The 24,354-nt window shown below is 33.8% G+C and overlaps 3 protein-coding genes across 6 annotated transcripts; 2 read left to right on the top strand and 1 right to left on the bottom strand.

Annotated features, from left to right (window-relative positions):
* Positions 1-6,612: 6,612 nt before the first annotated feature.
* LOC133287695 (uncharacterized) lies at positions 6,613-15,911 on the bottom strand. Of its 3 annotated transcripts, none has more exons than XM_061485355.1 (17): positions 15,774-15,911; positions 14,925-15,042; positions 14,208-14,356; positions 13,423-13,506; positions 13,282-13,344; positions 12,967-13,098; positions 12,677-12,877; positions 11,863-11,982; positions 10,433-10,482; positions 9,079-9,241; positions 8,836-8,973; positions 8,363-8,485; positions 8,175-8,273; positions 7,865-7,954; positions 7,672-7,756; positions 7,248-7,378; positions 6,613-7,120 (listed from the first exon to the last, which is right to left on the bottom strand). In XM_061485355.1, exons 1-17 carry the CDS (start codon positions 15,786-15,788, stop codon positions 6,977-6,979), a joined length of 1,905 nt encoding a protein of 634 aa, XP_061341339.1. In that variant the 5' UTR covers positions 15,789-15,911; the 3' UTR covers positions 6,613-6,976. The 3 variants fall into 3 exon arrangements, with proteins under 3 accessions (XP_061341339.1, XP_061341341.1, XP_061341340.1); XM_061485357.1 differs by having other exon boundaries at positions 7,669-7,756; XM_061485356.1 differs by having other exon boundaries at positions 14,925-15,056; positions 15,774-15,879.
* A 1,858-nt stretch (positions 15,912-17,769) lies between these two features.
* On the top strand, positions 17,770-20,646 carry LOC133287726 (small nuclear ribonucleoprotein SmD1a). Of its 2 annotated transcripts, none has more exons than XM_061485390.1 (4): positions 17,770-17,921; positions 18,044-18,142; positions 19,976-20,169; positions 20,277-20,646. In XM_061485390.1, the coding sequence occupies exons 1-4, from the start codon at positions 17,908-17,910 to the stop codon at positions 20,336-20,338; spliced, it is 369 nt and encodes a 122-aa protein (XP_061341374.1). In that variant the 5' UTR covers positions 17,770-17,907; the 3' UTR covers positions 20,339-20,646. The 2 variants fall into 2 exon arrangements, with proteins under 2 accessions (XP_061341374.1, XP_061341375.1); XM_061485391.1 differs by having other exon boundaries at positions 18,044-18,120; positions 19,978-20,169; positions 20,277-20,638.
* A 1,914-nt stretch (positions 20,647-22,560) lies between these two features.
* On the top strand, positions 22,561-23,114 carry LOC133287734 (outer envelope membrane protein 7-like). Its single transcript, XM_061485401.1, has one exon. The coding sequence runs from the start codon at positions 22,700-22,702 to the stop codon at positions 22,910-22,912; it is 213 nt and encodes a 70-aa protein (XP_061341385.1). The 5' UTR covers positions 22,561-22,699; the 3' UTR covers positions 22,913-23,114.
* The last annotated feature ends 1,240 nt before the right edge of the window (positions 23,115-24,354 follow it).

Consider the following 24,354-nt stretch of genomic DNA (forward strand, 5'->3'; position numbering starts at 1 on the left):
TCGAAAGTAATCAATTGTTGGCTTCACAGCGCTCCATGCCTCTTCCGGGGTTTTGTTTTGGACAGCCATAGTAGGACATCTATTGAGGATATGCACACTCCATTTTACAGCTTCGGGCCAAAACATTTTAGGAACTTGTTTCTCAGCCAACATAGAGCGCACCATGTTCATTATCGTCCTATTTTTTCTTTCAGCAACTCCGTTTTGCTGAGGAGTGTAGGCTGCAGTCAATTGTCTGCTTATTCCTTGAACTTTGCAAAATTCTTCAAACTCATTTGAGGTGAATTCACCACCTCTATCTGTCCTCAAAGAAATGATAGATGCACCAGTCTCTTTTTCAACACAAGCCTTAAAATTTCTAAACATGGCAAAAGCCTCTGATTTTTCATGTAAGAAGTAAATCCAAGTTTTACGAGTGAAATCATCAATAAAACTTAGGATATACCTCTTATTGCTGTTTGATTCTGGTTTAATAGGCCCACATATGTCTGCGTGCACAAGTTGTAGCTTGTGTGAAGCTCTCCATAAGCTTTTCTTAGGCATGGAGTTTCTGTGCTGCTTGCCGGTTAAACATTCTATGCATGGCTTCTTTGGAATCTTGAGTGAAGGCAGCCCATTTACCATCTTCTTATAAAAAAGTGTCCTCAATCCCTTGTAGTTTAAGTGACCAAACCGACAATGCCAAAGGTGAGATTCATTTTCTGACACAGTTTGAAAACATGTAGAATCTTTTGGCATCATGGTAGCCAACAAGAAAAACATTCTATTTCCACTCATATCTGTCTGCATAATTAATCCTTTCTTAGGATGATGTACCTTACACTTCCCATCCTGAAACAAAATAGCTAAGCCCTTTTCTTGAAGCTGCCCTATGCTTAATAGGTTATTCTTGAGTTCAGGAATGTAGTAGACATCAGAAATTACCTGAGTAAGTCCACTCACTTGCATACGAATACTGCCTTTTCCCACAACAGCCATTCTAGTGTTGTTACCAAGTTTTACAGTTTGCCTGAAGCTTTCATCCAGCTCTAAGAACCACTCCTTGTTTCCACTCATATGATTGCTACAGCCGGAGTCAAGAAACCACACTTCTTCCTTCTTGGTTTGTTTGAGTTCAACATACGACATTAATAACAACTCCTCTTCTTCTTCCAACTGAGCATAGTTGGCCTTTTTCTCCCAATCAGGACACTCATATTGATAGTGTCCTAACTTGTGACATTTGAAACACTCGATAATAGCTTTGTTGAAGGACTGTCTATCCCTTCCTCTACCTCGGCCTCCTCTAAATGCACCTCTACCTCTTCCTCGTCCTGCTCTGGCTTCATGGGAGATCTGTAAAACCTGCTCTTCTTCTCTATGGCTTCTCATCCTTTGCTCATGAACAAGAAGACTACTTTGCAGTTCATCAATAGTCATTATGTCCAAGTTGTTGGATTCCTCAATCGAGCATACCACATAATCAAATTTTGAGACCATTGACCTCAAAATCTTTTCAGTAATAATTTTTTCACTCATACTTTCACCATGAGCCTTCATTTTGTTGACTATGGCTAGAGTACGAGAAAAATAGGCATTGACTATCTCTCCTTCCTTCATATGAAGAATCTCAAAATCTCTGCGTAAAGCTTGCAATTGTGCCCTCTTGACCCTGGTTGAACCTTGAAATTTCTGCTTCATTGAGTCCCAGATATTTTTGGCTGTGTCCCTGTTGAGGATTGTTTCAAGAACATCACGATCTATTGCTTGGAAGAGATAATTCTTTACTTTTAAGTCCTTCAACTTCTGCTCCTCGATCAATTTGCGTTGAGCCTCTGTAGGCTCTGCTCCATCTGCCACCACCGTTATTCCATTCTCAACTAGACCCCAATACTCTTTGGAGCGGAGAAAATTCTCCATCAACATTGCCCAATGGTCATAGTGACCATCAAATTTGGGAATAGCAGGCTGCACAAAACTATTGCTACCACTTTCTGCCATTTTCAACTCCTTTTACCTGAAAGAAAGTTGCAATTTCTTTCTTGACATGCACTAGCTGTTTTTCTCTCACGCTCACTGTTTTCCTCACATGCACTTAGGATCAGGCCCCTATAATGGAGCTCTGATACCAATTGTTGAAACAGAATAGTACCACACAGATTTTCATAGAACAATCTTATTAGAATTCAAAAACAGGTGTTGACTTTATAGCCTTACAACATAAAAAAAAAAACTGAAGCATAACAGATCCACGTATTACATGGCTTGCAACGTGGTGACTAATTAAAAGAATAACAGAACTCATATCTCCACATCCCTAAAGCATAGGACTTTATTTAACAAACAGATAAACCCAAATAACAGTAAAAATACTAACTGACTATTAGTCCAACATTTGGATAATGAAAAAGGCATTTTGGTTTTTCCAGCAAGTAGAAGGTTGGAGGAGGAAGATAAAGAAGAAGCAGTGGTTGGTGTTGTACTGTTGTTGGACCGTTGAGTGCATAATTACGAGGCAATTATGAAACAAGCTGCCGTGATGGGATATGTATTGTATAATAAATCTTGCAAATGTTAAGCAACAGTACACTCCCCGAGAACAGGGAAAGGAAATGCGATGCCACCCACATGAGATATTTCATATAACATCTGAATATATAATCATATCTGAACAGTTTAGTGGACCTCTAATAATTTGGTAAGTTAGGTCTCTACAAGCATAATTATTGAAGCTGTGTAACTTGAGGGTGCTTTAGCGTCACCCATTTCATAATTTAGACCGGGGGTCTAACGAGGGTGCGTTACTGCGTACAGTTGTTCAAGGATTTGGCTGCGTAAATTCGAATAGTGATGGTTGATGTGACGATTTAGTTGATGGGTAATATGTAATTTTTATAATAAAAAAATCAAATTATAAGTATTTTTTAGATAAATGGTATGTATCTAATGCAAATGCTAGTCATGATTCGGTTGTTGTTGTTTTCATGGGTGACTTCTTGGGAAGTGTGTGAGCAGTGATGGAGTCACGTTGTACCTGAGTGTGGTTTTTGCGTGGGCTAAATTTTAACAAATTATACTTATTATGTATATTTATATAATTAATTAAATTTGGCTCAGTCTAAAATTATAATCTGACCCGGGCTAAAATTTGTAATTTGGCCTTATCAAAAAAAATATATTTAGTGAGAGATTTGGAGAAATTGTATTAGGTTATGTGTTCTATTTCCATTTATATAAAAAAATTAAAATATAGGAAAAATTTCAAAAAAACCCTTATAACTTTTTTCATAATCATTTACCCTCTCTCCAAAATTTTGAATCATTTATCCCCCTAACTTAAAGTTTTTTTTATCATTTACCCCTTAAATTAGGAGGGTAAATGATAAAAAAACTTTAAGTCAGGGGGTAAGTGATAAAAAAATCTAAATAAGAATGTAAATGATTCAAAAAATTTGTGAGGGGGTAAGTGATAATTAAAAAAACTAATAGGATTTTATTTTTGAAGTTTTTCCTAAAATATATTCAATAAAATTTAAAAATATTTAATAAAATTATAATTCTTTTTCATGCTTCCTACTCAAGTAGAAAAATAAATATACATGTAATTTTTTGGCCCGGGCTCCGGTTGGAGGCTACTGTGTGTGAGTGAGAAAAAAATACACGTTGTCGGGCGTTAGAAGTGGTATCAGAACAGGGTCTCTCTTCCAGTACGGTGTGGTTAGAGGATGAATCAGGCGGAAGCTGGTGGACATGTAATATCTCGAGTGCTAACGAGGGCAGAGAGTGATCACCGGTGCGAAAGGACATGGATAAGGAGCGACTCCTGATAGGCTTCCAGCGGGGGTTACATGCATGAATGAATCGAATCGACACCCGAAAGAGAGATTCCAAAGACTGTGCAAGTGTGAGACTGCACAGTTTGGAATAGCTTATAAGAGTTAATTTGTACTACCTATACATAAGATGCATATGCTTTTCGGTAGCCCGAAATTCTGGGATGGGTGACTTCCTGAGAAGTTTTCACGGGAAGTGTGCGAGTGAGGCAAAAAGCACATTGAAAAGTTTCGTGTTAAAAGATAATTTGTTAGTAACAGGTTCATGATTAAGATTTTAAATTTCTTCCAAATATGATATTGAAGAAGATAAACACAGAACAGATGATATTATCCTCACCTGCTCAGTTCTTATGTGTCAACTGCGTTATTATCATTTAACTGATTCAAATTCTAAGTGTTTAACCCCACCTAATTTTATTTTTTGTTATACGTTAGTAGAAATTTAACACATAATTTATTACAAAGTACTTAATTCCCTCACCTAAACTTTTAACTAAAAAAAATAAAAATCTAAAACACGACAATAACAATGTTATTTGTAGGCACTGGATTCAGGCGGCGTTGGTTGTCACTTGTAATTCTTTTTGTGAACTTTTGGCGTTTTTTTTAGCTGTTTATAAGATTTGCGAAAGTATTCATTATTATGAAATTTTTAGTGAAACTTCAAAAAAAATTCGGTAAGTTTTCTCATAAACACTTATTCCTTCTCCAAAATTTTTAATCATTTACCTCCTTAACTTGATTTTTCATTCAAATTTAAAGTTAACAGAATTAATTTTTTTAAGAAAATATCACAACTACCCATAAAACAAGAAAAAATAAACAACAGAGAAGAAATCACAAAAAAAGTGACACAAATAAAATAATACCAAAAAACAATAATTTAACAAAATAACCTCAAAAAATTCTAACTTGAAAATAAACATTGATTCAACACACACACAAAAATGAGTCAATCCAAACATGAATTTTTTGTGTTATATCAGTAAATCGCGTTGAAAATTATCACTAGACATGATTTTCACTCTTTATGATTATATTTGTGAAAATCAGTTAACGCGAATTATCTAACTGTTGTTTTGGAATTGAGAAACTTGAGCATGAGCTTAATCATTTTGAATAAAATATGATTCACCATCATCCAGTTGTTTCTCTCATCTTCTATTCTCTATTTGAATGCTTGCCATCCTTTCACATGACCTCATGCCACGTAAAAAATCCACTTCCATAAATAGAAGGTGGCTTTGCACTATGCCTCCAAGCTAATTCCAAGTACCCTAATGTCTAATATGTCTACAACTACAAATATGATTGATTCCAACGGTAAAATTCTCCTTACACTCTCCTCTTCCTATTCTTCCACTATTAAAAAGAGGCATTATTATCGACGGATACGGATCGACGAAATTTTTTACAAAATCGGACAGATTTTTTTCGTTGGAATTGTTATTTCGTGCATGTTTACATCCTCTCTTTTTTTAAGCTAAAAAAGATTTATAAGCATAAGTTACGTCAAACAAGTTTTGAGAAAAGTTCTTATGAGGAACTTTTTTTTAAGCTTTTATCTGTTTTTCTTGAATTGTATGCTTTTTTTCGAATGAAGAGTGATAAAGATATAGAGAGAGATAATTTTCTTGAAATATGTGTTTTTAAGTAATTTTTAAGCTAAAATTTTTGTGTAATTTTCAAATAAGAAAATCCAAACAAGCTCGATAAATTTTTAAGCTTTTTTTTTTTTAACTTTAGTTTATATTAGCTTCTAACTTAAAAAAAAGAGGATTCAAACATGCTCTTCGATATATCAATTGTTTCCGTGGAAAATTCAAACGAAACTTATTCCGCCAAAACAAGTTCATGTTCGTAGAAAAATTATGGTTGACAATCAATATTAATAGAAAGGGTTTCCGTATCTATTTTTGACGTTTCTTGTCACAATCAATGTACGTCAAATTATATCCCGTCGAAAAAAATTCCATCAAATTTTTGTCATAAAATTGGATCAAAGAATTTTTATTTTTTTCGATTGAATGTATCGTCTAGTCCGTCGAAATTGTCATATTATTTTGGATAGATAAATTCAGTCGCAAATAGGTTTAAAACTTTTGCTTATTGACGGAATCTGTATTCCGTTAAAAAAAAAAGATTGAAATTTTGCGCTTATAATTTACAATGACTTAACCTGATTATCATTCAAGCAAGACATATTAAAAATTTAAATCCAACAATCCCAATAAATGGAATAGTAACTATAAACATAATATAAATTAAAAATATGAACACTTACGAGGTACATAAATGTCATTTTTCTAGTGCAATAGCATTATGATTATCATCCAGATCTTAATCTTCATTATTTAGGTGACTGACTGAGTTTCATCCATTTACAAAAATAAAGGAATATCCAAATATCATTTGGCATGAATGGCAAATAAAATTTTCGACTCTCATTCTCCTTTGTCAACTGTTAGGACAAACCCATCATAGTAATTAGCTTGCTGTCATCGTCCACAACCAAAGGCAAATCTGTTGTTGAAGATGCGTACATTGGCCCAAAAAGTGCACTTAATGAAAGAATTTTTTTTTATTTTTTTTTTGCTTGTGTGGATCTTTCAATAGTTAAGCATTTCATGAAAAAACAGAATTAAAAATGAATAAAAGATTTAGAATGTGGCAGTAAATAAAAAACGATACCGCATATGGCACTGCACTATCAATTATATACTTTTCACTAATTGCTCAAAACAAAGCATAAGAACAAGTGGAAACTCTCGTAAAGCAGCATGTCTATGAAGTATAAAATATATTAAAATGGTATTGAAATCTTGTATTACTGTATCCCCATCAAAGCCGTTTGTGTAGAGCTTTTTCCAACAAGACCTTATAAACTCGTGATCCACTGTGTGAGGAGGGGGTGAAAAATGAAAGTAAATAGGCAAAATTGCTAATATACAACAGCGACCAAAATCTTATTAACCCAACAAAATCATAGAACCTCTAAAACTTTTTCCTGAGGTATTTAAGGGATGAGACTGACAAGAACGTAGCACGAATATAATAAAGTTGGCAACGAAAATGTACATCTCGCCTGGCACTTCATTAACAAGTCTTGCTTGCTCTTCAATTAGCGTACGACATTGCACATGCTTAGCTTTGATTATCACTCACTTGCGACGTGAAGAGACCATATGCTGGTGAGCCTTGATATCCCTTTGTATTCTGTCTGCATACAAGGGAAGGCGAATGATCTCACTTATCTCATTCAACAGGACATCTTCTGTGATGTTATCCTTTATGCTTCGCATTACCTGTATCAAAATATTTACAAAATAAACTGTTCATCAGGTTTTCATATGAAATAATTAAAAAAAACATGTACAACCTAAAGAAGAGACTAGAGAGCATAGTAGAATGGTAAAAGATAATAAGTATAACCTTTCTATAGGTGTTGATATCATTTGGAGTAGATTTGTCGACTCTGATCCGCATACAGACCCAATAATGCTCCACAGGATCCCAGTAGCACTCTATGATCCTCCCTGAATAGGAAGAAATATCTGATGCATCTGAAAATTATTTAGAGCCAAAAATTAAAAAAGAAAAATTATGGTTTGAGCTTTACAAATACAAAATTCAGTTAAATCAACCAGAATTATATTATATTTTAGACGGACTCCATGTCATTCCATTGGACATGGAGTCTTGCTGAAAGAATATACATAGTTCATTACAAGAGGAAATTCATGTATGGCCAAAAATTTGAGTAATTCCTCTAAGTAGCTGTCAGCTTCTGGCCTAAAAATAATAAATAGTACTAATAACATTATGATGGTATAAAATAATTATTAGGGCCTACAACCTTTAAAAACAACATTATCCCCTTCCATTAACTTCTTCTTTCCGCGTTCGAACAGATAAAGCAGGGGACGATCACCAGCTCCCACCTGGCAACAAAGATATCATCAATGTATTCGGATTGGCATGATAGAGAGGGAGTTAACCCAATATAAACTAATTCAATTTCTGAACTTGAGGAAAAGTACTTATGCAACCTCAAAGTGGAAATCGACAGAGTTCATCTCGGGGTATTTCCACTTCAGAAGACCTTCATGTGTGCGAGGAACATATGGATCATCCCAACCCTGATAAAATCCGAAATCAATAACAATGGACTGTTATAAGGATTGCCCTCACCCCACCCTCACTAGTTGAGGTTCAATGGGGGAGTGAATTTTTTTCACTAGTAGAGCATCAATTCAAAACAACATCCTCAAAGAGGTGGTGTTTCCTAAAAGCTAACTGTTTATTGATTCAACTATCAATACATCCAAGCTCAACTTGGGAGGTTATACTAATTATTACCTGGAATACAAGACCATCTGATGAATGCGAGAGTTGCGGAATGAATTTATGAAGGAGCTTTGACACCGTAGATAGTAACCAAAAACCCTTCCTCCTCACCTGAAACAAAAATAAACAAATATAAACAAAAAGCTAATCCCACTGCAAAATGTTTCTGAAAATAGAATGGTAAATATCGTTATACATACACTAAATGGTTCCAAGTCATATCTATAATAAGGATTTATACTCTTGGAAAGGCCCTCCCGTTCCATGTTACGAGGTTCAATTACTTCTTTCTCCAGCAATTTCCACCTTTCATAGAATGGCAGCTGCAGCATTAGACCAAAATGGTCAGTTCAAAAGTGTGCTAAGCAAATGTATAAACATGAATCCAGGGACTTACAAGGATCCAGACATCATTATATTGTATTTTGTCATTTTTTTAATGTTTTACCATAATCCATTTCATTTGCATTGTGCATTGTGGAGGGGGGAATAGGGTTTTTAAAACTTCATGCTGCTGCTATGATAATGATGCTTCAAATTATTTCACTAGTTGCAAAATACAAATAATAGTTAACCTATATATATATATATATATATAATAGTAGGATTGATAGGATGAACCAACCAAGAAGTAAGTAAAATTTTGACACCACAGTTCTCAATCAATGTGTACCTCTGTCAAAGAGACTTGATTGATTGCCACCAAGTCATAAATGAGGTATCTTCTCTCTTGCTTCTGTGTATGTGGATCCTTGTCAATAATCATCTCCCCGTCAAGTAATGTGTAATGGTGATTCCTCTCAGGTGTACTCTTGAAATGGTTTTGTGATTAAAAATAACATGTAAGACATAAAATAAAATAAAATAAAATAAAAACTCTCTTCGCAACATAAGTAAATTGAATAAACATATATACCCCATTTGAGTATCTGCAAGGAAACCGCATATTGATCTTTCTGAAAAGAAATTTTCTGTCAATCAGATAACATCCATCAAAAGTAATCAGCATCATATATCGGGTCCCATCAGCTTTCCATGTGGCATAGTAATATCGTTGTCTTAAGAGTTGCAGATTGTCCCTGCATAAACAAATTGATCTGACGTCAATTGACAAAACCAAAGTAGATGATTAACAAATAAAAAGATTTAAAATCAGGTGTTAATAAATTACTGTCTCTCCCCTCCCTTGAACTCAACTGCATCAAATGAATATATTGTTCCCTTTTTCTCAACATATAAAACTGAACAAGGATAGGATTAGGAATGACATTTGATCACAAAACATCCATTAACTAACAGACCAATTACCAGGCCAAACAGCATTTTGGAGTTAGTTGTAGCATATTTTATTAATACAAAGGCAGTTTTGTGCAAGTATTCATAATAAACGAAAGTGAATGTCTGTGTAAACGCAAAATACAGAAGGTGATAGTTAATTTAATCTAAGAGGAATCATTTGTCGATAAGATACAAATTGACACAAGATGAAGAAATTTGATTAATTGATCAAAGCTAAATTAAAATTTATACCAGATAGAAATCTGAATTTGAGCTTCCACCATTTTAATCTATGCAAATTTGTCACAAATCTGGATCTGATAGTTTTGACATATAATTTATCCCAAAATTAAACTAATGGAAGTTCAATATAGTACTGAACCATGACTTCTTCATTGACATCCCAGTGTAAAAATTAAGATATCTCTTCCACTAAGACCCTGTTATGTTGTTGAGTCTGTTACAAGTTATTGTACTATTTTGCGGTCTATGTGCAAATCCAAGTCTGCAGAAATTCTAATCAGGTTATGTTCGAGGGCCCAACTAGCTCTCCAGAAGCATAAATTACATATTTAACCCCTCTTCCCCATCAGATTCAATTTTTAATACTCAAAACATAAGGTTCTAAATTAAAAATAGACAGAAGTTCTAATGTAGAAAATAAAATGCCAGCCACTCCATTCACTTGAGAACTCGTGCAAAAATGATGCTAAACCAGTTTACCGATGGCATTGTTAATTTAAGACTTCTAAAAGATTATATTACACAAATTTTATAAACAGCACAGGGTGCTCTTTTCCAATGAATAATTGAAGCAAAAAAGAGCACGTTGACGTCAAATTAAGAAGACATATTCTAGGTATTATCACTTCCTCAGACTATATAGAAAAATGAGATGTCCATCTCTCTGTAAAATAGCCAAGTCCATCCTTAAGTTATATATAATTCCCAATACAATAGAAATCAAAATGATCAAAGTAGTAAGATTGGACCTATTAAGAGAAACAGGATGCGATCCAGGAAACTGCGAACGTCCTCTACCCTGGAAAGAGATAATATCAAATTTGAGTACCCAAAATAAAGCAATCAATTCACTCTATAAATTTATGTATAAAAACTAACGTTTCCAAATCAAATAATTATCTGGCCTCAAACTTATTTTTGGATTTTATTGAGATGCAGCAAATATAATCCCTTATACTAGATATGCATGACTTTATTTTTGTAATATTCATGTGGCAAGTGATATTAGAGAAGGGAACCAGAGAAACATAATAATTGAGGATCAGAAATAACTCTGAAAGAAACAATAAACTCTACAAGCCAGAGAAAGAATGCCAAAAAATCAATTTAACCCATAAATACGCATCAAATAAACCAAGCTTGCCAACCTCTATGTAGATCACCCAGAAAAATACATTAAATAATCCATTAGCTGAACATTATAATGATGCAAACATGATCACTTTACACATAAAAGATGGAGGGTAAAATAATCCTTAAAATTTTAGGAATTTACTTCATTCATTTATCATACAACAAAGATACATCAGAATATTTAATACATTCCATAAAGTTGCCAAGACACAGAAATATAAAATCATGCATTAGTGGGGTTGCTAATATCAGCTGACAGTTTATAATATACTCATTAGTCTTCAATTTCAAAATCCACAATATATTTTGAGCAGCCAACTTCATTCCCACAACAAATTATTAGTATGTCATGGACTCACGATGTAATAGATGGTCATTTTGTAAAGTAACGTTTGAATAAGGAATGCCAGAGGACCTTAACTATGAAAAGATGGAGTATCACCTGAAGCAAAAAGACAGTCTACGCTCAAGACATTAAAAAAATTCCAGAGATAATTGCTAAGCTAAAAAATTAGAATTATTATAATGCAGATGAATTGATAAATACATGCAGAAGTATGAATCCTCATAAATTTATAGGGTAGAAATTACAATAAGACACATGCATGCCAATAATGAATACGAAAGAGGAAAAGATAAGTGACAAAAAGAATGAGGACTAGCAACACCATCAACGTGCAAAATGACTATTCTCTGATCTGACAACATTCCAGCCAAATTGCCATATTTTCTATCTTTTGTATATGGCTGGAGGGCTTTATTAAAAATGTTTGTCTTCCAAGTCTATGAATAAATTAAAAACATAACCTACAAGCTTTGACCATGATATAACACAACAATTGTCTAAACGACACAAAAGGGGAAAGTAAAAGCAACATAGTATGAAGTTTTTGGGACATATGACAAAAACATAAGCATGGTTTCGGTGACTCCCTTCATATGATAGCATCACTTTTCAACACTAGATTATGCAAATTATGTTAGTTTGAGTCATATTCAAGAAAATATATACAGAATTCAACAAAGAGCCACTTTAGAAACCCACCCCTGTGCCCAACTTGAGCAATTGATAACAAACGTCTTGCATTGTACGTAGCTGGTTCGAAGGAATGGGCTCTCCCAAAACATCATCGTTTGTCAACACTTCATCCCTCACAATATTCTCCTAGAATATCAAACCAAGCATAAGAAAAATCCACGTAAATATATAACTACCAGCATTAAGTTGAAGTGATTTAAGGTTTCATAAAGAATATTCTTAATTTCAACAAAGCACACTAACTTAAATGAACAGTGAAAGTGATAGCAGGAAAAGAAATTCAATTTTAATGTGACCACATATTAATCTCATACACTGTTATTCACAAAAATGCATCTCAGATAACAAGCCATACAAAAAAGACAACATGTTCACACAGTAAGGCCATGAAGGATGACAAATGGCAAAAGAAAATACAATTTCCTTCCGTGACAATTAAGGAAATATAATAGCTTGATGGAAATTTTCCTCTCCAGTTGCGACAAAAACTTGTTTAGGGACGGGAAATAAATTGAAAGTTAAACATTCTAGATCAAAGCAAATAAAAAGCTCTGTTATCAGTGTATACATCAAAGTCTCAACAAAGAAGGCAGAAAGATGCAAAGAATGCAGCTAATTCAATTTACAGCCCACATCAGATGCTCTTCAACAAAAACAAAATAAAAAAGCATAACTAAACTGGCAGACTCATGCGCATACAAACTCATGAAAAGTTAGTTCCAAGCATCCATCCAAGTAAAGAATTCAACCAGGCAACAGCACTGCAAATCACATACTCTAAGGAGTTAAACAAACTGTGCCAACAAGAAGGTGCAACTACCTTCTGAGGAATGTCTCCATAATTGTCTACAGCTGGGACAGCCACACCATGAAATTCAGGATCAGAAAGTCTCTTCCATTCTGGAGTTTGAGGACAAACAAGATCTTCAGGCTTCTTTTCGTGATAAAACATGTACAGGGCGTCAATGTAGTCCTGCTTGTATATTCCTGGGTGACGTGCCCAAGCAAATTTATTTATTGCCTGAAAGATATATGCACAAAACAATTATTATTGGAGTCAAGCAGTTATTGAAAAAAAACCAATGAACAGTCCCATGATATTTTACTCACCTCGGTGACAGAAATTGATTCTGTACGGACAAGAAAATGAACAATCATATAACCTGTACGATTATGCCCATGTGTGCAATGTACGAGTATATATTTCTTTGGGTTTGTTCTTCGGGAGCAAAAATCCAGAACCTAAAAAGCATGTCTAACAAGTATAAATCATAAAACCTCAAGTGAGATATCAGGAACTGTACCACCATTCCTAGGAACGCAAACAAGAAGAAGATACTTAACTATTACATTGTAAGCATTAATCAAGACAAATTTTTTTGAACTGCACAATTCACACATATCAACACTTCAAATGGAAGCTACCTCATCACAAAATTTTTTTACAGACTCATCATCAGGTACAGAATCTCTTCCTTTGCATCTTATCTGCCACAAGCAAGTCAAAAATCTAAATTTATTTGCTATTAAATTCCATAAATAATAGAATTAAAGATCATACAGTACCTTGACATGACCAACCCCTTCTTTCGTCCAATCTGACACCGGATAGTAGCGAGTAGTATTTGTCAAATCAATCACTAAACCAAGCTGCAAAATTAATAGAGTTAAGCACTATGAATCTGGGCGCAACAAATTTCTATACAAGACTAAAAAGAAAAAAAATGCAGACGTGTTATGCATGGAACACAATGTAGAATCACAACAATGATAAATGCTCTTAAATTGCTTAAAATCATAATTTTATTCCTTCAATCTTTGATTCAGCTATTCAGGTTAGAGATAGAACTTGTACAAGCCCCACTATGTTGCAAATTTGGCCCTTTCTGTGATTATTCCTCTTTCTGTATTTATTTATTAACAGAGAAAAATGAAATATAAGAACTTATTATCCTCATTCTTCCTGCTTCTATGCTTTTTCCTTTCTAAACTGCAATCTAAGCTGTCTTTTGTCAATAAAACTTCCTTGGAACACCAAATGCATGTAAAGCCCAGTACAGAACAAGTTTCTTTAAATGTTGTAAAGTAATAAAATTTTGGAAATGTTTGACAATTTATAGAACTTTGGCCGAGGAAAAAGAAATAACACATTAAAAGATGATGAAAAGTTACATCAAAAGATTTAACAAAACCATCCTATCACTGAACTTAAATAATGAGAACAACAGCTTATGCACTCCAAAATCTACTATTATCTCCCTATATGTACTGAGAAAACAGATACCTAGCTTCCCAAAGCAGAGCATATTTAGCTGAGTAAATTGATGCTACTATGCATTTGGTGCACTTACTTCTCTACCTAAGACTCTCTGTTGAATAATTGCTTGCTTGGGAGTATATTTTTGACTTGGGATGTAATCATTGAAGGATTCACCAAGTGGAACCTTTGAAGGGATTATGTATCCTAGTTCTTGCCCCTGTGCTGGGCAGTCTAACCAACCTGAAATATAGAATCAACCAAAAATAAATAAATAAACTATAAAATAAATAAAAATAAAGCACAATATAATAGTTGTAACATTATTATAAGCATGAAGAGCAGTAAAAAATAAAATAAAAATAAAAATTCAACACTGGAACCAGTACGTAAAGAAAATTGTATCATGAAGCCAACTATGAACAGAACTTACAGGAAAACCAGGTATATATGCTATCACAAAAATAAAATTGAAAATTAGTCAAAGAAAAATGTCTTCTTTAGACAATGAGGACATCTAATAGTCATTTGAAAGGATGTACTCAACTTTAAAATTCCAAGCAGAATAATAATATCTAAAATAACTCCCCCATATTGAACAATCGAGACATTTAACAAACACAACCATCTTCCATATAGTTCTAGTATGTGCAGGACCAAAAAAACACAAAAAAAAACCTCAAATGCCAAAGGTAACTTGTAGTTTCATTCGTTTACAATGCTATATTTCAGCAGAACGCAATAATCTTCAATGTATGACAACCAAATCTGTGTATCATATTTAAAAAACAAAAATAAAAGCAAAACCCACCAGAAGGAAGCGCGTTCCTATCATAAGGTCCAGAATTCATATTGTAAGATCCATTTTCTTGCTCTCGATCCAACTCTGGGGGCTTTCTTTTCAAACCTCTGCGTGTCTCTTCATTATTCTGATGCATTAATACTCATAATAAGAAAGAGAGTAAGAGTTATCTTCACAAAAATGACAATAGATAAACAATTCATCACTAATCTAATCAAATACAAAAGATTGCCAAGAGGAAAATGAGTTGAATGAATATAACTAAAGAGCAATATGTATATTTCAATGCACATGTGTATCTGAGAACAAGCAAAAGGTGCACACACTTTTGGATAGTGAAGTTCATTGACACAAGACAAAAACAGCAAAACACTTTCATTCATGAGTATATTGACAAGCCAACAAGCTTTAACACAGACAAGATTCTCACCAAAAAAAAAACATCATCAGGGTGCATTCTTACTTAAAGATTATAGTTCTACAAAAGAGAACATGTTGTGTTACAAAGCTTTTACGAGATTAGTGAATTTTTTATATGCCACTGAAATTGGAAAATTGTCTTATGTTAAATTTTCAAAATGTCACATCACATAATACACAGAAAAACTGAGGAAAAAAACACGTTGTCTTTGATTGTAGAGTAAGAAGGACATTGTTTTAGCAGACATCAAATGACTTTAATTTATCTAAGGTGTTGATTTCTCGTACGTATTAATCATGATGCTTTTTGCAACCTAGATTTAAGTTGGGAGTAACAAAAACGAACAGCAAAAGAGGTAAAAACAAAAACAAAAAAACAAAAACAAAGAAAAACGAAAAAAAAAGAAGAGATTATGGTTTTGGAAAGGAGGAATCTACCATGTGATAGCTCATAGGAGTTATGGATTCAGAAATAGAATTGGGAATGAAGTAGTAAAGAATCGTATTAGGGTTTTAAGGAGAATGGATCTTCGGAAGAGGAGAATTTGAAGTCTAAAGTTACATTACATACATATCTGGTCTTCCCACTCGTGGAGCAACCGACATAGCCTTACCCTTCTTTATCTCTCTCTTTTTACTTCTTCATTTATTACTTTTTAATATTTTATTAATATTCTACATATATATTTTACTATTTTGACTTTTTTTTCTCCGTCATGATCAAATATTTTGACAATTGTTATTACTGATATTATTACAATAATTATTTTTAAGTTTTTTTTTTTGTTTTATGTACATATCACCTAAGAAGTATTTTCTCATATTGTGAATCTTCGATTTAAGCATAAAATAATTTTTTAAAATAAATGTGGATCATACTACTAATTAAGTCACAACATGAGAAAATCAAAGTCATGTATAAGTGGCAAAGTGGTCAGCTCACCCCGCCCCGTCCCATTCCACCATCAATCTGTCAAAAAATGAGTCAGCTCGCCCCGCCCCGCCCTGTTTGGCGCATTGGGCGGGTTGGCCCACCAGCCCGAGCCTATTTTACACACTGACTCGCCTCAGCCCGACTATTTCCGCCATCAACTCGCCAGAAAATGAGCCCGCTCCGCCCCGCTTTTGAGATGGGTTGAAAAACTCAGTCTGCCCCGCTCCGTTTGACGGGTTGGGCGGGTTGGCCCGCCGAGCCGAGCCCGTTTTGCCGACTCTACACGTATGTATATTGAAAATGTTTAAATACTTAAACTAGAGGAAAGTTATACTTACAATCTATTTTCGTTTATAATCTTTTAAAATATCTTAACGGTTGATTTTCGCCAATCAACAGTTATCATTTATTGTGAATTAATAATTAATTAATGAGTTTGATTTATCAAAATAATAATCATCGATTGATAGCATCAAAGGTTAAGATATGATTATAAGCGGTTGAAAACGAAAATAAGTTGTAAGAATAACCTTTCTCTTTAAACTAAGAGTTAAAAGCTTTACACAAACACTTGTAGAGAACCTAATAAAAAAAACACAAAAAAAAAAAAGAGTTAAAAGCTTTTCATATCACATAAGAAAATATCTTCTCTTACATGACACAATAAATATGTGGATCACATTAAAAAAAATAAAAATAAAACCCACATATTATTCTTCTACATGGAGTCTTTTTTTTTTTTTTAATATTTCAATCAGTTCATTGTTTCACAACTAATCCAATTCAGGGGCGGATCCAGGATTAAGGCTTTAAATCTCTCCAAAATGTGGTATGGAGGAGATTCGAACACGTGCTCTCACCCCCACCTGCTTAGCTCCCATGCGCCAACTGAGCTACCACCATTTAGTCTACATGGAAGTCTTTAACCTTTAAACAAATGAATCATAATTTTAAAAAGGATATATGAAATAAATACAAAAGATAAAAGTATGAAAAAGATATAATTTTTTCACATACTTCACCTATTTATATTAGAGTTTTTTACCAAAAAAAAAACCACTAGGGTAACCCAATGGGTGCAGCTCAGTTGGTAACTTGGCGCTGAGTTAGTGGGGTTAAATATGTGTTCGATTCCCGCTGAATGCATTCTTGGGGAGGGGGCTGAACCTTTAGTCATCACTGTTCCCCCGCACTCCGGATTAGTCCCATAGCCGGCTCAAAGAGTCGAAGCTCGTGGGGATACCGGAGGGAGCCAACTCGTCTCAAAGAGATAATTAGGGTCGGGTAACTCCAAAAAAAAAAAAAAAACCACTAGGGTTAGCCTAGTGGTGTGGGGTGTGTGTGTGTTAGGAGTGTGTGTAATGTAGGTGTTATGTTCAATTCCTTGTAACCTCCAAAAAAATAAAAAATCACAAGTAATGACATGGCATTAAGCATAGGTTTAAATTAGTATAAATGCATTGATTTTTCCTCTTGATTTAATTTTCTATTTAGCAGAGGGTTTCATTTCATGTACTGTGTGCAACTAAACGCTATTGTCGTTTCGAGCCCAAAACCCCAACTTGGAGATTTTGGTGCTGTTAGGGAGTCTCCTCTGCGACGGTGGTTTCATCTTCTCCTTCTCGTTTCTCTGCCAGCATGAAGCTCGTTAGGTCTCAACTCTGTCGTTTACTCGTCTCTCTCCATTCTTATTATGCGTTTCCTTTTCTTTACTTCTTTTTCTTTTTCTTTTTTTAAATCTTAACCTAAAACCTTTGTATGAAAACTCGAGCAGGTTTCTCATGAAGTTGAACAACGAAACTGTATCGATTGAACTCAAGAACGGTACTATTGTTCATGGCACCGTTACAGGTACTCTCTTCACTCTTCCACTATTTTCAGATTATACTATTCTTCGCCTCATGATTTGGTTGCTGGTTTTGTTAAACCCTAGGTCTGGTTTCGCGCTTAAGCATTTATGGTTTAGCGTTACAGCATTTAGTCTTTGATATTGCAGGGATAGCACACTGGTTTCCCAAATGCTAAACCTAATACAGTGTTTTACTCTAAAATGTTACCCCTGAATTTTAAAACCTTTTCTCGTTTGAATTTGAAAATCTTCCCTATTTTTACTCGTTACTTTACTAGTTTGAATTGCATTTTCACATTGCACAGTAAATGCCTGTGATTATTTAGAGTTTAGCGGATTGAATTCTAATGAAATCTGTATGGAATATGATATCAAGTGTCTGTGTTGCTAATCGATGTAGGTTTTTCATAATCAACAATGTCCAATTTTTAGCTTCATATTTTTCCGTTCTACTTATTTGCAGCTTACAGAAGATTTCTATGTTTGATATATGACTTCCTTACTTGTAATTCCTATGTTAATAGCTTCCTGTCATGTCAAGGGGAATAGGCAGCTGCACTGTTACTTCCTTAGAGACAATAAGATGGGAATTCTCTTATCAGCATGATAGGTTACAACTTACAGCAAAATGAATATGATTTGGAATCCTTTTTTCCTAATTTAATGGGACTAGATGTTGATGTTTTATTCCATGGAATAAGTTGTAGTTTTCTGCTTCTTTGTATCTATGTAGCCCCTAGCTAGCTTCTGTTTTAGATTAATAATGTTTGAACTTTGAAGTATCTCTTTGCACCTAAACTTGCTAGAGGATAGGATTTTTTTGGGCTTTTCTTTGGTGTTATGCTCTAAACTTTTTCAGAGAGAATTGCCATTTCTGACATGGTAGAGAGATTGAATAGCTTTCCTGGTTCGTGAATTTTTCATATTCCACTTCTTGCTCTTTTCAAAGTTATACCTTACATAATGCATGGGTTGTTTCTTGTCTTTTTCTGTTTTGAACAATGTCTTGTCCTCCCCTTATTTGTGCTGTCCCTCTTTTCTCCTTAATAGATTTATTTATGATGTTAGATGTAAAATAGCAATTGATGACGGCTTAAACTTTAGACTTGGAACGGTAGGAAGATGTTTGTTGCTTAGACATTTTGGTATGAGGTATATTAAAATCTTGAGTCTGCATAATTCACTTGGGTTGGCACTTGGCAGTAACCAACCTCCTAGCGTTTAGAACAACTATGCTTAATAAAACTGTTGTAATTTAGAATTCCCATACTGCATCTGCATCATTTCAAAGCCTATTCTTTTGTGCCTGTTCCATTCATTGATACAGACTCCCAGTTCAGCCTATACATCTTACCTAGGCCAAACTTGGTAGAAATACACCATTCTCCTTTCTTGCTTCTGATTGAAATTTGAACCCAAACCCATCTGAATTTAGTTTGACTTAGTAACATAAATAGAAAACTCAAAAGTTATGGACATATTACATCTGTTGTCTTTGGTTGCATTAATTTTGGAATGTGGTGCAGGTGTGTCCCTTAGCTTCATATATGAGTAGCGAACACAATAACTTTCCTTTATGTAATGTTTATAATTAATTGAAAGTGGACATGTTTTGAGGATAGTGAACCCTCATATTTTAAATTTCTAATTGTGCAATATATTGCTACTTAGTATCCAAACACAATCAAATTAAGCACCAAGGAATTTCCTTGTCTTTAACGAGTGAAACATGTCAGCTCATGTTTAAATAAAGTGCTTGCCATTTAATCTCAGAGCCTTTTATTTGGGATGGGTTGAAAACTTAGAAGTGTTATGAAGCTCTAGTTTTACTGATCCTTGAACTTGTTGCTATGCTACAGGTGTTGATATCAGTATGAATACACATTTGAAAACAGTTAAACTAACCCTGAAAGGGAAAAACCCAGTTACTTTGGATCATCTCAGTGTGAGAGGTAACAACATTCGTTATTATATCCTTCCTGACAGCTTGAATCTTGAGACTTTACTGGTTGAAGAGACTCCTAGGGTCAAGCCTAAGAAGCCAACTGCTGGTACTGTATATTACTTGACTGTCACTGCAATATTTTTCATAAAGACCCATTAGGGTTGGCTGTTATCTATGGATTCCTGGTTTTCAAAGTTTTGATTTTATTTGCAGGGAAGCCTTTGGGACGAGGAAGGGGGCGAGGACGTGGACGCGGCCGTGGTCGTGGCCGCTGAGTTGTGTATCACAAATTTTGTGGCATTTGCTTGTACCTTATTGTAGGGGAATTTTCTGGGCAGTTTTAAAGACATCAAAGGAGTGTTATTGTTAATTAGTCATGTTGACCTGGTATTGTTGCTACTTTCTTACATCAGTGCTTTAAAGTTCTAGTTTATAATTCCTTCATGTTGGATAATGCCTAATACCTCTCAACTGAAAGAAAACTGCCTATATGTGCAGTTTGTCCAAGATAAGGAAAGTTATAGGAATTACTGATGATTGTCCTTGTTCGTAATGGTGGCTGTGTTAAAGACTTTTATTACATATATTGGACCTTAAAGTTGACACCCTTTTTAAGGGATAAAACCAAATATCTGGGGCAGGGCTTAAGTAGTTTTATTACTGACTGGACCGATTCTTGAGTTTTAACGCCGCCAGTTACTCTGAGATTGGATCTTTTACTGAATTCTTCAACAATGATGCAAAGTAAATATTTTGAAATGAACTGGTGTACTTAAACCGGCTGATAGTTAAGGACATTAACACAGATGTGGAGATAATAAAAAATTATCAAGTTTATATACATTTTAGGAGAGGTTATAGTTACAATTTTTTTTTTTTACAACCTCTTACAATCATATATTATAACCGTTGATTTTCGTCAATCAACGGTTATGATTTTCGTAAATTAAACTCATTAATTAATTATTAATTCATAATAAATGACAATCGTTGATTGACGGAAATCAACGGTTATGATATATGGTTGTAAGAGGTTGTAAAAAAAAAGTGGTAAGTATAACTTTTTTCATATATTTTAATAGGAATAAAAATTTCTCCTGTTACATTTCTTCTGTACAGACAGCAACAGTCAGCCCTTTTTCGTTTTTTTTAAAGAGAATTCGGTGGGTTCCATTTTTGTTTATTTATTCAGGAAAGTTAAAAGTTCCTCCCGTAACAAAAGAAATTTTTAACCCATTTTAATATGCTTTGTAGTGTTGGACAGAAAGTATTGGATTCTGGATTCAGAGACTCGGTCTTGACGTAACTGCAAGATAATTGTATAGTAGTCTATTTCCATATCTTTTTTTCTTTCTTTAAGCTACTTTTATTTTTAATTTTTCTTTCTACGTCAAGCATAAATTAAAGATCATTATGGCCACTGGCCAGTATCGTTGTTACAATGAGAGGGAAAGTTTGTGGTGGGTTCTGAGTTTGAAGTCAATTTCGTAACTGGTGTCTTGAATTAATGTGCAATTAATGATGTTTGAATTTTGGGCTGCTGTAATGAAATCAGAGTCCACGAATTTGGGATTCTAAAAAGGATGTAAGCAGGGTTTACAATATGTGGGGATTAGACAAAATTCTCGGACAATGCAAAGGGAAGGATAAAAACTTAAAAAGTGTTCACTTTTAAAAATAAATGGCAAACCAAAACTCAAATTTGAAAGGGATTGAAACCAAGATTTAGACTCCGTTTGTTTGACCTTTTCAAAAAAAGTAATTTTTATCTCTTTCTTATTTTAGAAGTGTTTTTTATAAAAGTTAAAGTTATTTATATTTTTATAAAAATATTTAGTTTTTGAAAAAATATTTGACTTTTGACTTCTGTTTTTTCTAGAAGTTAAAATTTTAAGCTTATGAAAAAAGTAGGTTTTTAACTTTTTTTGTGATTTCTGTTTTTTTAAAAGCAGACATTCAAACAAACAAAAAATGAAAAATGCTTTTTTTTAAAGAAAAAAATAGTTTTTGAAGAAGAAAAAAAGCTCATCTAAACGAGTCCTTCGGATCCATTTGGAAGGGCTCCTAATAAATGTACTTTTTGTTATAAATGTACTTTTTATGAAAAGTGCTTTTATGTCTTATTATTTTAGGAGTGTTTTTTGAAAAGGTAAAGTTATTTAAATTTTTTTAAAAATATTTAAATTTAAAAAAAAAATTAGCTTTTGACTTCTATTTTACGTAAACAAGAACAATGAGTGATATGTTTTAGTTGAATAATGAATTAATAATGAATTATTAAATTAAGGCTCCAGTAATCAAAAAGTCCTAATTGATTGGTTATTAGATTAGCCTAGCCCTTGAGATTATATATTTTAGTTTTTGACGGACGAGAGCAATAAGATCGAAAGAACAAAGAAGTTTCATTCAGTTATAATTATTTAATACGTGTAAAAGGCAGAGTGAGCAATCGGTCAACTTCAACTTGCGTCGTGTATACAAGGAAGGAGCTAAGGTTTGGGAAGTTGTGGTGTTTGGTGTGGGTAACTAATCTGCGTTACAAGAGAAAAGAAGATAAGAGAAATTCTTATACAAAAAAGAAGAAGAGAGAAGATAAAGAGAAAAAAAGAAAAGAAAAGAAAAAAGAGAGAGAGACGATGGCGAAGGCAAAAGACGCGATGGTTGTGGTTGGAGCCCTAGCATTTGTGTGGCTCGCAATTGAGCTCGCTTTCAAACCCTTCCTTGACAAGACTCGCTCTTCCATCGACAAGTCCGACCCGACCCGTGACCCTGACGACGTCGTTCCTGACCCTGCTGATTCTAAAACCACCGACGCCGCCGCCGGAGATAGTAGCGTCGGAGACGCCTGACTTTGAGCGCACGCAGTCCTGCTTGTTCATTACTTCATGTCGTGGGTGCTCTCTTCCTTTGTCGTATTGTGAATTTCGTGATATTTGAAAATTACTTCCAGCGTTTTTTGTCTTTGTTGAAATTTGTAATTTGCATAACATCTTATTTATGTGTTCTGTTGTTCTATTTGGTCGAATATTGGAATTCTAGGATTTAATACCAGATACCTGCTTGTTCTCTGTCCTTTATCATGGGATATATATAACTCGACAATTGGTATTTTGGTATTTGCGTTTTTTTATTTTTTTTTTATATTGTTGTATTTGCCTTTTTATTTAGGATTTAATGTTTCTCGTGTTTAGAAGATCAATTTATTTCCTAAGACACATAAAGAGTTGTGAGACTCATGTGGATCAATGTGAGGAGAAGAGAGACCGAGAAAACATGGGTCTCACACATTTTGCGCGTAAGAAACAATGTTTATCTCTGATAACATGAGAAGCATTAAACCTTTTTATGTAGGGGTTTAATGTTTATTAATTATTATGTTGTATAGATAAATTTATCTCCCACACTCACATAAAAGTGGGTGGGTTCATATAAGGAAAAGAGAGAAAAAAAAGTTATAAATTCCACATATTTTTATGTATATATAGAAGATAAATTTATCTCGTAGTATAAAAAACAATAAACCCTAAGGCTTTGTTTGAGAGTTGGTTTTAGGAGGAGAAGGGAAGGAAATGGAGCATTTTAGTAAATTCTTCCCTTGTTTGTGAGTTTAAAAAAAGGAGGTGAAGAATTTGGAGATTTTTACTAAACCCTCCAAAACCCTCGTTTTTCTTAAAATTAAAGTTCTCCCAATTTGGAGGGTTTGAGGAGGAAAATATTAAAAATTACTAATCTACCCTTAGCATTAAAATGCTAAAACTACATAATTGTGAATCATTTTTAAATACGATATTATTAGAAAAGTCTCAAATACCGACAGAATTTATTGACTAAAAATATTTCGTCAAAAATAGTGATGAAATTTTTAATGACAATCATACACGTCAAAAAAGTTTTCGTCAAAACTAAAGATGAAATGAGAGACGGAACCAGATTTTGCCATAATCACTAATATAAATTTTGTACGGAAAAAAAAAACAGTCAAAATAATTGATAGAATCTAAATTCCGTCGAAACTTTTAACGAAAAAATTTTCGTTCAAAATTTTGACGAAACACATTTCCATCAAAAAGTTTTGACGTAAAATAATTACGTCAAAATTTTTTACGGAAAACATTTCCATCAAAATTTGTGACTAAAAACATTTCTGTAAAAATTTTGACGAATTTTTATTTTGTCAAAATTTTTTACAGAATCTAAATTCTATCAAAATATTTAACAAAAAAATATATTTATCGAAATTTTTGACGAAAAATATTTTCATCAAAATTTTCAACGAAACACATTTCCATCG

The sequence above is a fragment of the Gastrolobium bilobum genome, unplaced genomic scaffold (genome assembly GCF_033153095.1).
Source record: "Gastrolobium bilobum isolate Gb01-03AN ecotype WA unplaced genomic scaffold, APGP_CSIRO_Gbil_v1 utg2833, whole genome shotgun sequence".
NCBI lineage: Eukaryota > Viridiplantae > Streptophyta > Magnoliopsida > Fabales > Fabaceae > Gastrolobium > Gastrolobium bilobum.

What these genes read in the sequence shown, in the direction of transcription:
- LOC133287695 (XM_061485357.1), bottom strand. An exon ending in TAAAAAAATTTTGTGATGAG is followed by an intron (nt 13,099 to 13,281) that starts GTAGCTTCCATT and finishes CATGCTTTTTAG; the next exon opens with GTTCTGGATTTTTGCTCCCG. An exon ending in CAGATGGTCTTGTATTCCAG is followed by an intron (nt 7,955 to 8,174) that starts GTAATAATTAGT and finishes GGATTTTATCAG; the next exon opens with GGTTGGGATGATCCATATGT.
- LOC133287726 (XM_061485390.1), top strand. An exon ending in ACTCTCTTCACTCTTCCACT is followed by an intron (nt 18,143 to 19,975) that starts ATTTTCAGATTA and finishes TTGCTATGCTAC; the next exon opens with AGGTGTTGATATCAGTATGA. An exon ending in GCCTAAGAAGCCAACTGCTG is followed by an intron (nt 20,170 to 20,276) that starts GTACTGTATATT and finishes TTTTATTTGCAG; the next exon opens with GGAAGCCTTTGGGACGAGGA.
- LOC133287734 (XM_061485401.1), top strand. Translation starts at nt 22,700, where the DNA reads ATGGCGAAGGCAAAAGACGCGATGGTTGTGGTTGGAGCCCTAGCATTT.